At 29.3% G+C, this 15,513-nt stretch overlaps 1 protein-coding gene across 2 annotated transcripts; it reads left to right on the top strand.

Annotated features, from left to right (window-relative positions):
• Window positions 1-3,915: 3,915 nt before the first annotated feature.
• Window positions 3,916-14,598, top strand: LOC130815098 (cysteine-rich receptor-like protein kinase 29). Of its 2 annotated transcripts, none has more exons than XM_057681448.1 (7): window positions 3,916-4,746; window positions 11,518-11,643; window positions 11,739-11,893; window positions 12,135-12,345; window positions 13,044-13,281; window positions 13,426-13,576; window positions 14,181-14,598. In XM_057681448.1, exons 1-7 carry the CDS (start codon window positions 3,960-3,962, stop codon window positions 14,481-14,483), a joined length of 1,971 nt encoding a protein of 656 aa, XP_057537431.1. In that variant the 5' UTR covers window positions 3,916-3,959; the 3' UTR covers window positions 14,484-14,598. The 2 variants fall into 2 exon arrangements, with proteins under 2 accessions (XP_057537431.1, XP_057537432.1); XM_057681449.1 differs by lacking the exon at window positions 3,916-4,746 and adding an exon at window positions 8,297-9,665.
• The last annotated feature ends 915 nt before the right edge of the window (window positions 14,599-15,513 follow it).

Raw genomic sequence — 15,513 nt, forward strand, 5'->3', positions numbered from 1 at the left:
TCGATGATGACAAATTCAAAGCAATCAAATGTGAACTCAAGACAACGCAACATTTAGTGGCAAAACAAATGGGGGTCTCACAATCAATTGTATTTAGATGGAAGAAGAAGAAAATCATAAGGAAGCACACAAATCCTCTAAAACCTATCCTTATTGAAAAAAATAAGTTGCACAAGTTATTTTTTGCAATTTCTAAGTGTTACTATGACGAACAAATTGATGCATATAAATTCAAATCACAAGATAACATCATTCACATAGATGAAAAACATTTCTATCTAACCCGTGAAACACAAACTTACTATCTTGCTCCGGGTGAAGTAGAGCCACATAGGGAAATTCAATCAAAAAGGTTTATTCCTAAGATCATTATGTTTATGTGTGCTGTAGCAAAACCAATATATTCATCTAATGGTGATGTGATTTTTGATGGAAAGATAGGTATGTGGCCTTTTATAAGTCAGGAACCTGCGAAGAGGAGCTCAAAGAACAGGAGGAGGCAAGAATTAGAAACTAAACCAATTCAATTAATCACTAAAGAGCATATGAGAGCAATGCTCATAACCAATGTCATACCAACAATCAGAGCTAAATGGCCTAGTATGCTTTCAAAAGACATTATCATTCAATAAGATAATGCAAAGCCTCACATGGCACCCAAAGACAAGGAATTTGTTGATGAAGCAACAAAAGATGAATTTAATATCCAACTTGTGCAACAACCACCAAATTCACATGACATGAATGTGTTAGATCATGGTTTCTTTAGATCTATTCAAGCATTACAATTTCAAAAGGCAGCATACAATGTAAGACAACTATTAAGAGCTGTGAATTTGGCATTTGAGAATTTAAATCCTCAGTCTTTGAGATTTGGGTTCTGATTAAAGTCATCAAAAGAAAAGGTGGTTTTGACTACCACATATATACCACACATGAACAAAACCAAATAAGCAAGAGAAGGAACATTGCCAGATTATTTGTCAGTGGACAAAGTTTTGATTTTTGATTCACTTCAACACTTGCTAACTAAGGTGAGCATTGAAACAATTAATGAATTAGTCCAAATGATTGGGTTTCAAGGGGATGTTCAAGTCAGTGAACCCCAACTTCAAGTCACACAGGGCAGAATCAGCATGGACAACAACAACCAAACAGCCAGCAGCACGTAAAGTATCAAGGGAGGAATGCACATTTTGGACAGCCAACAACACAACAATCAATCACACTTTTTGACAGTTTTTGGACAGCTTGTGGATACATTTTGGGAAGCATTTGTTTCAAATTCAAACAACAAGTATAAAAATTTATGTTGTTTATTGTGAAACAATTGTATTGGAATTACAGTTAAATTAAAACAATGGTTGTTTAGTAGTTACTCTCATGTTTAATTTTTTGTTCATTATTGAGTTAAAAGCCTTATTTATCTGATCATTTGGTTTTGGTGGCATTTGGTAGCCTCCAAGATCAAATCTGGTGGCAATACCAAGCTTCCTAAAATCAATAAATGCATAGAATAATGCTATGAATGTGACCTAGAATATTTGCCCTCACATAAGTTCATTAGGCATGTATTTAATAATGCATCAGTTCAAACAACAACCCAAAAATTCATTTCATCATTAGCCAAGAAAAATATGCAATCCATGACCATAAACATACTTGTAAATAGAACAAGGCTATCAAGCCATTCTTCCTGCTCACAATCACTTTCAGCAAATACAGCATCTATCGAGTTATACACATGTTAGGATCGTCCAGTTCTGGAGTGTAGATAGGTTCACCCTCAGAATCCAGTTCTTGACCCCAACGTGGATAAGTCTCAACAGATGATTCATAATCATCATCGAATTCATCAGGATAATTAAGGTAATCATCATGAACCCTTTTAGGGTTATCAAGATCAACCCTTTTAGGGCTATCATTATCAACAATCTTAGCAGTGTTCATCAAACCCACAAAATAATCAAGAACAAACACAGATCCTGAAACCAAAAAAAAAAAATAACATCAACAAGAAACCCAGAAGTTGAACAAACAAAGGAAAAAATCAGTAAAAACTCAAAAACAAACCCAAATTTTGAAGAACAAACCCCCAGATTTTGAAGAACAAGCACACAAAATAATGAAGAACAAAGCCAGACCTTGAAATAGCAAAAAAAGAAAGACCAAATCATCAACAACATTCCAAAAATCGAAGAACAAACCCACAAAAACGAAGAACAAACCCACAAAATCAAAGAACAAACCCAGATTTTGAAGAACAAAGGCACAAAATAATCAAGAACAAACCCAAAACAAACCAAAAAATCGAGGAACATAAGAACATGAATATCATAAATTATGTACCCACAAAATCGAATTATCGAAGAACAAACTCAGATCTGGAAATACTCAGATTTTGAAGAACAAACCCACAAAATCAAAGAACAAACCGACAAAATCGAAGAATAAACCGACAAAATTGAACAACAAACCCACAAAATCGAAGAACAACCGAACAAAAATATCATGAATTAATGTGTAAATAAAGTGTGATCGAAGAATAAATGAGGTATGAAGAACATCTACGGTTTGAAGGTAGATAAAGACTTCCAAATGAGACTGCATGAAGATATTAGGGTTATGTTTACAAAAAGGGAGGGAAGGATTAATTTTGGATGGGTAGGTAAATGTAATTAATGTGTTTTATTAAGAATATGTAGGATTACTAGGGGTTAGTTGATAGAGGTTAATGAAGGCATAATTGTAAAAAAGTAATATGAGTAAGGGTAAAAGAGTAAAAATATATACTAAAAATAGAAATGAGACTAATAAAGTGATTTAACCATATTTAAAAATGGGATTAATGAACTGAATAGAAAGGAGTATAAATTATTAATTTTTCATATTATCGTCAAGAAATGACTATCAGTGCTTTTCAATTCTAAATACGCCTCTAAATTATAGTACACGTGATCACCTTATGTAACTTTAATTGTTCATTGCGATGGTGAGCTAAATACATGATCAAAATCTAAAAATATCATGGTTGTCACTTTTCAGTAGTGGGTAATTTTCATGTGTGAAGTTTCACCTTGACCCACATAAAACTTTCATGAATTTTATACCGTAATTTTTTATTTACATAAATTAAATATATAAATAAATTATACAAAGTTCTTAATTTTTTTCTCTTATAATGTACAGTCATTTGACATATAAATACTTATTTAAAAAAATTCTTTTTTCTAGAAAAAAATTGAAAAATTATGAGTTTCTGATATCATTATGAGAACTGAGAAGGATAAAAATGATTTTTTTAACCATGAGATAATAAAAAAAATCAAGAAGTAAGAATCACATAAGGTAGTCATATGATAAGACTATTTTTATTGGGTTAATCCAATGTAAATTTATTATCTTAAAATAATAACTTATAAAATAAAGTGGACAATTTTTTTAAATCTTAAAGTGATTATAACCTTAAACTGATAATTTACAAATCACTGAGAAAAATAAATAAATGATATAGATCTATCTCATAATGAAACTGTGTGATAAAAAAAGAATTGTAAGAATTTTGATAGAATTTGACCAACTATGAGTGATGCTCTCAATGCAATTAAAATCGTTCTTGACATCATCCGAACAACTTCCCTTGACCATACAAACCCCAAGATATTGAATTTTATTCCAACAGAAATTTTCACACCTTATAACATACCACCTTAAATTCACCATTAATTGGGTATAATTAAAATTATGAAAACTTAATATAAATAATCTTTGCATTGCATTCAAACGAATTAATTAAATAAAATTCTACTTGACTATATTTTAACTTATAAATTTATAATAAAATACAAATTAAGAGTAAACAAATATAACACTTCTAGTGAATAGAAGGGAGTACAGATGGGACTATTATATAAACCCTCATCTAAATCCACCCCAAAACAGGAAACACCCAAATAAAAATGGCAAAACCCCATTGTTTATTCCTCATCCTTATACAACTTTTCTCAATTTCCCCAACATATTGTCAAGCACCAAATTTCACAGCCCATTATTGCTTCCTAAATGGTAACTACACCAACACAAGCACATACAAAACCAATCTCGACACCCTTTTGTCCACCCTATCCAACACCCAAACAAACTCTGCCTTCTTCTACAATCTCACCATCGGTAACGACCCTAACAAAGTGTACGCCACCGCCTTATGCGGAGGTGATGTGACCCCCCAACACTGCCATAACTGTCTCGATAACACCATTAAAAAACTTCCCGAAACATGCCCCACCCAAAAAGCGGCATACGGATGGTATGATGATTGTATGTTGCGCTATTCGAATATGGGAATGAGTCAAGATTTATCTCAAACGATGTTATCTAATACTCAAAAGGTGACCGATAATGTTAATGAGTTTAATCAAGTTCTGGGAAGATTATTATATAGTATTCAAAATGAAGCAGCATCTGGTGATTCTGAGCTTAAGTTTGCAACAGGAAGTTCTGATTATGGAGATTTTAAGAAGATTTATGGATTGATGCAGTGTTCTCCTAATTTGTCTTATCGAGACTGTTTTAATTGTCTCGGGGATTATATAAATAAGCTTCCTGGTTGTTGTAATAATAGTGTTGGAGCACAAATACTTGGGTCAAGCTGCAAAATCAGATACGAGGATTATCTTTTTTTTAATAACAAGTCTTATAGTCCACCACCGTCTTCGCCACCATCGCCAACGTCTCCTCCTCCATCAGGTAAATCTATGATCTATCCTCTAATTGTTATGAAAAAAAAATCAATTTTCAAGAACTTATTTTTATTTATTCTGAGTTCATTGGATTAAACCAACTAATTATTTTTATACAAATTCTCAAATAAGAAGTGATTATTAGATTAGGTTTTAAAGCATTACCTGTTAATTTTAAAGTGATTATTTTTTATAATTTTAAAAATAATTACTTATAACTTTAAAGTGATTATATATAATTTTAAAGTGATCAATTAAAAAAATAAACTAATAATTTGTGAGAGAGTCTCACAAGCTGAATTTTTCATTAGAATAAGCATAGTTTAACTTATATTTTATTGTTCATTTTATTATATATATATATAGTGTGTTGTAGATTAAATTGAATTGGTCGTCAATACTTTTAAATTTTTATTTAATATTATCTATGTAATCTAAACTTTTTGTCTGATTTTAATACCAATCACTAAACTACTTATATTAATATTTATATCAAGCCCATTGACAGTAAATTTATAGGATGGTATAAAATAATAATAATATATACTATTAGAAGAATAAAAATCAATTTAATACTCCCTTCCATTTAGTTGTTTGTTTGAATAGAAATTTCATATATATGACTTTTATATTCTTATGGAAGTTATAATTAGAGATTCTCATATGGAGTTTAATTCCTATATTCAAACCAGTGAATTCCTTAAAACTTCAAAATATTTACATTTTGTATAAAACTAATTTAAGTTTTAATATCTTTAATATTAAATACGGCCAAATTAAACTTTTGAAAAATTTAGTTTTAATAAAATTATGATCAGATGAGAGATGAATCAACCATATACAGTTAATTATGTTATATGATAGAGTTCATAACATTAAATATGTCTTTAACCACCAACTTAAACTTTTAACTGAATTAAAAAAAAGGTTATGAGTTTAAATGCCATCCACACTTCTAATTTAAAGAACTCTCATAAGAAGAAGTATGAGAGAGTATAAAACATATTTATAAACTACAACAATAAATTTTAGGAAAAATTAATATTAATAATTCAACATTTTACTCATTCATTGTGAATAATCTGACTTTTAGATTATTTTTTAATAATTTAAACTTTGCACTTAGTTTGCTATTAACATACTAATAGCGAATATGGTATGCTGATAACAAACTAGAGAGAAAGGTTGAATTATTATAAAATAAAAAATTATACTCTTAGCAAACTAACGGCAAATGGTTGGATTATTAAAAATTAATCTAAAGACGAGATTATTCACAACAAATAGAAAAAAAATTAAATTATTAATATTAACTTTTTCTAAATTTTACTAATATTTTTGTTGTGTTGGTATCTTCACTTAATAACAAATATACTAAAAACACAAAATAAAACTATTGAATATTTTCAAAGCGGGATGTAATAATATAATAAAGCGAGGAGAAAAACAAAGAAACTTACAAAAAGCAAGATCAACTGTAAACGCGTAGGCAATTTCACAATTTGTCACGCAGGCAGAATAGGGACCCCACTTTGACCTAACATACTGCTTTCAGAAGACAAAGAGTTTCCATTGAAATTTAAATAAATAAATTAATTAAAAATTAAACATAATTTAAAATATTTATAATTAAATATATGCAACTTCAAAAAAGTGGATAATAATATTGAATATAAGTTACATTTAACCACTCGTCTGGATTTATACCAAATTAATACTTGGGACAAATTTGGTGGGGGCAGATAGATTAGTTTTATTAATTATAGGCTTGTTATTTGTTTAAAATAAATTAATGTTTAATCTCTTTTAATTTTCTTTTATTTTGCTCATTTTTTATTTTATTTTTATCGGTCAGATAGTTTCCCCTATAAGTTTGACCATATATCACCTTCACCGCCCACTAAAAGTTTCTTACAGAAGTAATTTTCAAATAATCATTAAATCCTTTTCACTAATTTCGTAAAGGGCATTATTATTTGTCGCCATCCTTTTCATTTTATCGCCACCCCCCTCTCCTAATGAAATTACGAATTTGCCCCTGATTTTTAAAAATTTACAAATTTGCCATTGAGTTAATAAATTTTCATTTTCATTTTTTTTTAATTTTTTTTAATTATTTTTATTTATATTGATATTGTTATTATTATTATCATAGTTATTATTATTATTATTATTATTATTATTATTACGGTTATTATTATTATTATTATTATTACGGTTATTATTATTATTATAACGGTTATTATTATTACGGTTATTAATAATAATAATAATAATACTAATAATAATAATAATAACATTAATAATAAAAATAATAATAATAAAAAAAATTAAAAAAAAAAATATCAATCGCACAAAGCAGTCGCACGTTTTGTGCAACTGATATTTTTTTTTTTATTATTATTATTATTACGGTTATTATTATTAATTTTATTATTATTATTATTATTGTTGTTATTATTATTATTATTAAATTATTATTTTTGTTTTAATTATTATTGTTATAACTGATGTAAGAAAGAAAGCATAAAAATTGACAAACACAAAACACACAGAATTTACGTGGTTCACCGACAATGTGTTGACTAAGTTCACATGCAGAGGAGAGAAAAGTTTTATTACTAGAAGAAACCCAAAATACAAATATTGGTTAGATTATAGAAAATAAGAGTTTATAAATTACTCCAATACATAAAACCTTAGCCAAAACAGATTTTTTTGGGATGATGCAAAACTAATGCCCAAGACTCCTTTTATAAGGAGAAGAATAACAAGCCTTTGTTATTCTTCCGATGTGGGATAATGATAAACATTAATCTTCCAATGTGGGATAATGAAAAACATTAATCTTCCAATGTGGGATAATGACAAACATCAATCTTCCAATGTAAGGTTATGTCTTGAATCCCACATTGGAAGATTGATGTTTGTCATTATCCCACATTGAAATATTAATGTTTTTCATTATCCCACATTGGAAGATTAATGTTTATCATTATCCCACATCGGAAGAATAACAAAGGCTTGTTATTCTTCTCCTTATAAAATGAGTCTTGGTCATTAGTTTTGCATCATCCCAAAAAAATTTGTTTTGGCTAAGGTTTTCTGTATTGGAGTAATTTATAAACTCCTAATTTCTATAATCTAGCCAATATTTATATTTTGGGTTTCCTCTAATAATAAAATTTTACGCTTTCTTTCTTACATCAATTATAACAATAATAATTAAAACAAAAATAATAATTTAATAATAATAATAATAACAACCACAATATTAATAATAATAATAATAATAAAAAAATTAAAAAAAAATACAAGTTGCACAAAACGTGCGACTGTTTTGTGCGACTGTCAGTCGCACGTTTTGTGCGACTGGTATTTTTTTTTTAATTTTTTTTATTATTATTATTTTTATTATTAATTTTATTATTATTATTATTATTATTATTATTAATAACCGTAATAATAATAACCGTAATAATAATAATAATAATAATAATAACAATAATAATATAAATAAGAATAATTAAAAAAAATTAAAAAAAAATGAAAATGAAAAGTTATTAACTCAATGGCAAATTTGTAAATTTTTAAAGATCAGGGGCAAATTTGTAATTTCATTAGGAGGGGGGGGTGGCGATAAAATGAAAAAGGTGGCGACAAATAAGAATCGGGTTCGTAAATTGACCAATTAATATTCACCAATTAGTTTTAATATTACTACTTACTAGTTGGATGATGAAAGGTTTAAGGGTGGTATTGGGATTGTAGTGAAGTAGTTAGAGATGGTTATTAGTTACGTTCTTTTTTTTCAACTAAAATTTATGAATTTTAAGATTAAACTTTAAATATGATTTTTCATGAATCCATATGAATAAATACACGTATCTGAGATCTTGATAGATTTTTCTCAATAGATATTTTCTAAATATTAATATTTTAAAATTTTTAAAAACTCACAATTAAAATTATTTAAATTTTAAGTTTACATTAGAATCTGCGCAAAAATGGTTGAGAAAAACAAATAAAAATAGAGGAAATAATACCCTTTAAATTAAATATTTGAAAGTTTTTTGAATTATAAGGTGCAAACTTAGAAGGACAGAACAAGAAATATATTAAACTTTTATGTATGGGGTGGTTTTGAAATTTTTTTTTTTAATTCGAAAATAGACTAGAAAATCTTTACGGATAAAAGAAAGAAAGAATTAATTCTTACTATAGGCATTAAGAAATGGGAAAATTCACAAAAAAATTAATATTAATAATCTCACATTTCACCTATCCACCGTAAATAATCCCACATTTTAATTATTTTTTAATAATCCAACATTTTCTCTCAATTTCGTCCCTAATAACTTGTTATACCAGGTTATCAAAATTAAAAAAAGAAGAAAAAGAAAGGAAAAAAAAAAGAAAAACTGATTTCTAAGTCCCCTCCCCTTCCAATACCTCATCTCAAACACCCGGCCACCGCCTACCGCCCACCTTCACCACCACTGGCCACCCCCTTCTCCTCCCTAGCAACGACGACCACCCACAGCAACTCAACCCACCGCGAGAACCCCTCTTCCCCATCCCTATCAATGTCCTAAACCCACCATTCTTCATCATCAATGGCTTCTTTATCATCTTCAAATTAAAAAAAAGTGATGATGAAGAAATGGTGATGAAGAATCGATTGTTAATGATGAAGAAATTAATGATCTGATGAAGAAAACTGAGGGGTTTAAGAAAATTGATGAAGAAGCCATTGATGATGATGATAAAGAAATAGTGAATTTGGAAGATTGGTAAGGATAGGAGAAGTGAGTCTCGCAGTGTGGGGGAGGGCAGAGGAGGTCTTCGTTGCTAGGGGAGGAGAAGGGGGCGGCCATTAGTGGTGGAGGTGGCTGGATTTAATTGTTGGAAGGGGAAGTGAATCAGGTTTTTTCCTTTTCTTTTTCATTTTCTTTCTTTTTTTTTTTTAATCTTGTTTCCTGTTATAATAGGTTTTTAAGTAAAAGGTAACTAGAGAGAAAAAGTTAGATTATTAAAAATAATTAATTAGATGGAATTATTTTTTCTATTAAAAAATCAATTTGTTTATATAGCATGGGGATACTTTTTCGATATATTCCGAAGGAGAACAATTAAATACTCCAATTTCATTAAGATAATAGTAATATATGTCACTACTAAGAATAATAATTAAAATATTTAAAATGGAGGAGAGTGGAGAGACCACTTCAAATATAAAATACATTCTTTTAGCTCTTTTGGGTGGAGGATAGAGGTACATTTTGTATATACATACTGATACGTATGTTGAGTTATACTCCCTCCTTTTGCTCGTGTTCTTCCCGTTTAAAATATTATGTTTTGAAGAGAGAAATTTAATTAAGATTTTTAAGACATATATAAACAATAAAATATATTCATGTGAGATCTCGTTAGATTCGTCTTAACGAACACTTTTTATCATATATTTTTTATAATGCGTATTTAAAGACATTGAGACTCGAAAATTACTTGACAACTGTGCAAAATATAAATAGGAAGAACAAAAAAGAACGGAGTAATTAAGTATCTTAAGACTATAAAATTATTGACTTTTTTTGTAGTACGTATTATTTTTTAGTGATACTCCCTCCGTTTTTTTTTGATCTTCCACACTGTGACATTACTATAACGTTTAGTTTCAAAAGTTCTTTTACTTTAAAATACTTTCTATTTTTAGAAAGTTTTTATCCCACTTTTACCCCTTAAAACCCCCCATTTTCTTTTAATGTACCATTTTTCTTTTATTTATAATTATTTTCTCTCTCATACTTTCAATACAATCATTACTTCACACTACTATTTAATTAAAATAATATCTACTACAACCTCATACTTCCAATACAATTATTACTTCACACTACTATTTAATTAAAATAATATCCACTACAACCTCATACTTCCAATACAATTATTACTTCACACTACTATTTAATTAAAATAATACCCACTACAACTCAAAGATTCTATCTTCCTCAATATGTGTGAAAAACCCAAAGTGGAAGATCAAAAAAGAACGGAAGAAGTAGTTTTTTTTTTTTGTGTGGAGATGATGACTAATTGGTAATCAAAGGGTGGTTTCTCCTCAATTTATAGAATTAAGTTAATTTTCATAAAACAAAAGGTTAATTTTAATAAAATAAGTTTGATTGAATAAAAAAATTAAATTCAGTAAAAATAATTAGTGCAAGTGTTCCGGTTAAAAATCGAAACAATTTAATAAATGAGTACCTTTGGGTGGATGTGGTGGTCAAACGGTGGTTGATCGGAAAACCATTGAATACCTGAAAATAAACACCAACAACGCTGGGGTGGTCCCCGAGGGTCGTGCCTTAAAATTGCTTGATAGGTCCTTCCGAGTGCACAATGGCAGCAAGATAGATTACTACTTAGGACTTTATTTTGATGTGAGGTGTTTGAAGCTACTATAATGTATAGTCGTATTTTACGAGAGATAAAGCCTTTTGTCTAAATTGTAAGCAAATACCAATTTTTCCAACCCCTTAACTTACCTCTTAAGAGGTATATATGTAGAGGCTCTTAGTGGGCTTATTTTAGTTATGGGTTTGGCCCATATCAAAGTGGGCTTATATTTTATTCACAAACAACAAATTTATTATTTTATGTCTTATTTTCATTACCTAAATTTTTTTAAATCAAGTTTATAATAATCGATTTTCATTTTCTTGTTTCCACAACGAATTTTGAGTATACAACTTTTATCCAATTGAATTTGCAGGAAAAGGAAGCAACACCACAAAGATCGCTCTTCTAATTAGTATTCCCGTATTCATATCAATTGCTCTTCTACTTGCTATTTGTTTCTTGTGTAGAAATAAATTTAAGACCAGAAAAAATACTCAATGTAAGAAAAAAATTCTCTGTTAATTAATTATTTAATTTATTTGGTCTACAATTATATACTCTTCATCTAATTATGTTAACCTTAATTTTAAGTAGCATCATTATATACAAGTGTTGATGATAAAGAGAAAGATGAAGAAAGCAGAATGTTAGTGTCTCTACAATATGGTTTTGACACCATTAAAATGGCCACGGATAACTTCTCCCATTCTAATAAACTTGGACGTGGTGGATTCGGCACAGTTTATAAGGTGAGTGCGTCATCCATAAATAAATATACTTTCTCGTTAATTTTTTTCTCGTAAGATCTATAAAAAACACAATTATATAAAATTTTGTTTCATTTATCAGAATGTAGTAATGTGCATTTATTGGCTAGTATAAACGTTGCGAAATTAATTTTTTTCTAAAAATGAAAGAAGTATATGTTAGTTGTATATCGTCTTGACGGGTGTCTTAAGAAATTTAAAGTAGAATATATAAATGAAACAGGGAAAATTAGTAAATGGGCAAGAGATTGCTGTGAAAAGATTGTCAAAAGAATCAGGACAAGGTGATGGAGAATTTAAGACTGAGGTTATGTTAGTGGCCAAGCTTCAACATCGGAATCTCGTTAGACTACTTGGATTTTGCTTAGAAGATGATGAACGACTTCTTGTTTATGAATTTGTTCCCAATACAAGTTTAGATCATTTCTTATTCGGTAAGATTATTATGTTGAAATCTCTATTTATTATTTATTTACATGTGAGTGGTTTTATTTTAGATAAAAAGAGTTAAAAAGATTATACATCACCTTATAAATTTGAGGAGTAACTCTATGCTTTTAATAGTATATAATATATGTTGAGGCCTCGACCATTCGTTTAAGCTTTTAGTTGATTTAGTTTTTGACATGATATTAAAAGTTAGCGTGTCAAGAAGTCAGGGGTTCGAATCTCATCCACCCCTTATTTGGTGCTAGGTATGAGAAACGTTTGTGCTGCATCCACACTTTTGGCCCAAAGTGATCTCGTATGAGGAAGCGTGTTAGATAATATAACTTATAATGGGGCCTCATCCATCAACTTAAACTTTTGATTGACTGAATTCCTTAAGATATGAAGTACTATCTATTGATTTTAGTTGTGAACTTTCTTTGATGTATGTGAATTAATTATCTCTTCTTTTCTTTAGATTTTGATATGTTGTTTAAAATGAATAATTGGGATGCAAAAGTATACGTCACTTTTTCATCACCAATGTCTTCACTTTGATTTCTAGAAAAATAAAACTAGTTGTCATTTGTATTTTCTGTTGAAAAATAATTTTTTAAAAAATAAGTTTTTGAGAGAAATTATTTTTCTCAAACCAAACACAACTTTTAGCTAAATCCTAATAATGACTCTAACATGTGTTTAGATGCAAGCAAGCAATCATATTTGGATTGGAATATCCGATATAAGATTATAACAGGCATAGCTCGAGGATTGCTATATCTTCACGAAGATTCTCGACTTCGAATCATCCATCGTGATTTGAAGGCTAGCAACATACTTTTAGACGCTGATATGAATCCCAAGATTGCAGATTTTGGCATGGCAAGATTGTTTGATATCGATCAAACCCAAGGAGATACCAATAAAATTGTTGGTACCTAGTAAGTAACCCATATGGATTAGTTATTTAGTCTACCACTTGCTTTCTTATTATTGTATGAACCAATTCCATCACATGAAAACTATTAATGCATGAGAAAATATCATTTCATGTATGTAAATTTGACATTATTTTTATCTTGCAGTGGGTATATGGCTCCGGAATATGCATTTCATGGATTCTTTTCAGTAAAAACAGATGTCTACAGTTTTGGCGTACTTGTACTAGAAATCATTACAGGTAGAAAGAGCTACGGTGTACATAATGAAGAAGACTCAGAAGACCTTTTAAGCTTTGTAAGTATATACTCTCCTAATAAGCTCCAATGTGGCCTTGTCCATCACCCTGTAAAAAAGTGCTTATATCCTCAAATATTGGTCAAGAAAATGAAATATCCCTTGAACCAATTACATAAAATCCATTATCTACATGTTTATAATACATGCGTTACCCTTATATTATTTGCATTATATATGGTGAAGGAATCTAGTTAACAAGTGATACTTAAAATAAACGGATAGTCTCTTGAGAGACTGTCTTGTTAAGAGACGTGATCAAATTCAGCCCATTAAAGATTAATGCATATTTATCGTATTTTTAATATTACTTACATTATTCTTATTCCTAACTCCTACTTTCAATATCTTAAATATCCACTAATATCAGTCTTAATACCTACTTACAATATTTTAAAAAATATATAATGGGCCGGTCTAATTAGAGATGGTTTCTCAAATAGACAGTCTCTCACAAAAAATTGTGTAAAATAAAACTATGACCCATATCCTTTTATCTGTTAAACGTCGACGGTTCTTTAATTAATGATTGAATATATAACATATAATTATGTATCAATTAAAATTTTTTGTTGAATTATATAAGCTTAATACTTAATTTCAGGTATGGAGGAATTGGAGAGAAAATACGGTGGTAAATATAATTGATCCAAGATTAAGAACAGAAACAAGAACAGAGATGATAAGATGCATCCATATGGGATTGTTATGCGTTCAAGAGAGTGTAGAAGATCGACCAACTATGTCTTCAGTTGTGTTGATGCTTAGTAGCCACTCGCTCACTCTGCCTCTTCCTTCTCATCCTCCGTTCATAAGTGATGGTAACAGTGTAGCTAATGCCAAGGATTCATCCCCAGGGAGTTCATCTATAAATCAGGATTCTATCTCTGACCTCCATGCCCGATGAGATTCAAGGTGTCGAAAATCCCATAAATTCTTATAATTATATGATTAAACTCTTGTTACTGTCTATGAAATGTCGGATTAATTACGTTATTAAATATGATATTGTTAATTACAAATTCTCGCTCTGTTGATTAACTATTAGATTTAGACCTTATTAAGTCGATTCTCACATGCTAGTTTTATTGAATGAATTAATAAGAATTTAACTAAAATTTACTCTAAAGCAAAGTTGATCCTAATCTCACTCTATTGACTAGTCCAACAAAACATATGTAATTTAGTGTTATTAGCACAATTCAATCACTTTAATCCTAATTTCATAGACACATTCAATAATCAAATCATACTTCAATTATAGGCTCAAACTCTAACCCTAGAAAATAAATCTAGTTACTCTTCATGGTGGAAGCGATGAACACAAACCCTAAGATAATACTAAACATGAATGAAAATGATAATATTGAAATTTGAAAGGAAAAACAATAATTAGACTATGAGACACACAATTATAGATCCAAAAGACAAAAATATGAAGAACAATACTACTTTTAATAGAATAGAATTTTTAGGAAAAACAATTAAAGTTTGACAAGAAAAGATTAAACTAATACAAATTTGATAAAGAAAGACTAAACTACTAATAAGAAAGTAAATTAAAGACAAGAAATTAAAAGTTTACAAGTATTGAAAATGGAGTTCTAGGAAGATGATGGAGGAAGGAGAAAGCAGGGGGTGTTCAATCATCCTCCTTATGCTCCCTCTAATGGAGGCTTCACCTAAATGCTCCTCATTAACCCCTAAATAAACCCCTAAGAAATTAATTAAAATAAAGATAAAAATAAATAATACAAAATTAAAGTATTGAAAAATGGGCTGCACGGATTCCAGAAGAAAAAGCCTACTCGACGTCCACTTCCACGACCAGGAAGCCGAGTTGACATTTTTGGCTGATAGTTTCTACAAACTTCAAACAATCGTCATTTTTTGTTCGATTATAGAACTGGTCTATAATATACTGTTGGAAAACTCTT

The sequence above is a fragment of the Amaranthus tricolor genome, chromosome 6, assembly GCF_026212465.1.
Source record: "Amaranthus tricolor cultivar Red isolate AtriRed21 chromosome 6, ASM2621246v1, whole genome shotgun sequence".
In the NCBI taxonomy this organism is placed as follows: Eukaryota; Viridiplantae; Streptophyta; class Magnoliopsida; order Caryophyllales; family Amaranthaceae; genus Amaranthus; species Amaranthus tricolor.

What these genes read in the sequence shown, in the direction of transcription:
- LOC130815098 (XM_057681448.1), top strand. Translation starts at nt 3,960, where the DNA reads ATGGCAAAACCCCATTGTTTATTCCTCATCCTTATACAACTTTTCTCA. An exon ending in AACGTCTCCTCCTCCATCAG is followed by an intron (nt 4,747 to 11,517) that starts GTAAATCTATGA and finishes TTGAATTTGCAG; the next exon opens with GAAAAGGAAGCAACACCACA. An exon ending in AATAAAATTGTTGGTACCTA is followed by an intron (nt 13,282 to 13,425) that starts GTAAGTAACCCA and finishes TTTATCTTGCAG; the next exon opens with TGGGTATATGGCTCCGGAAT.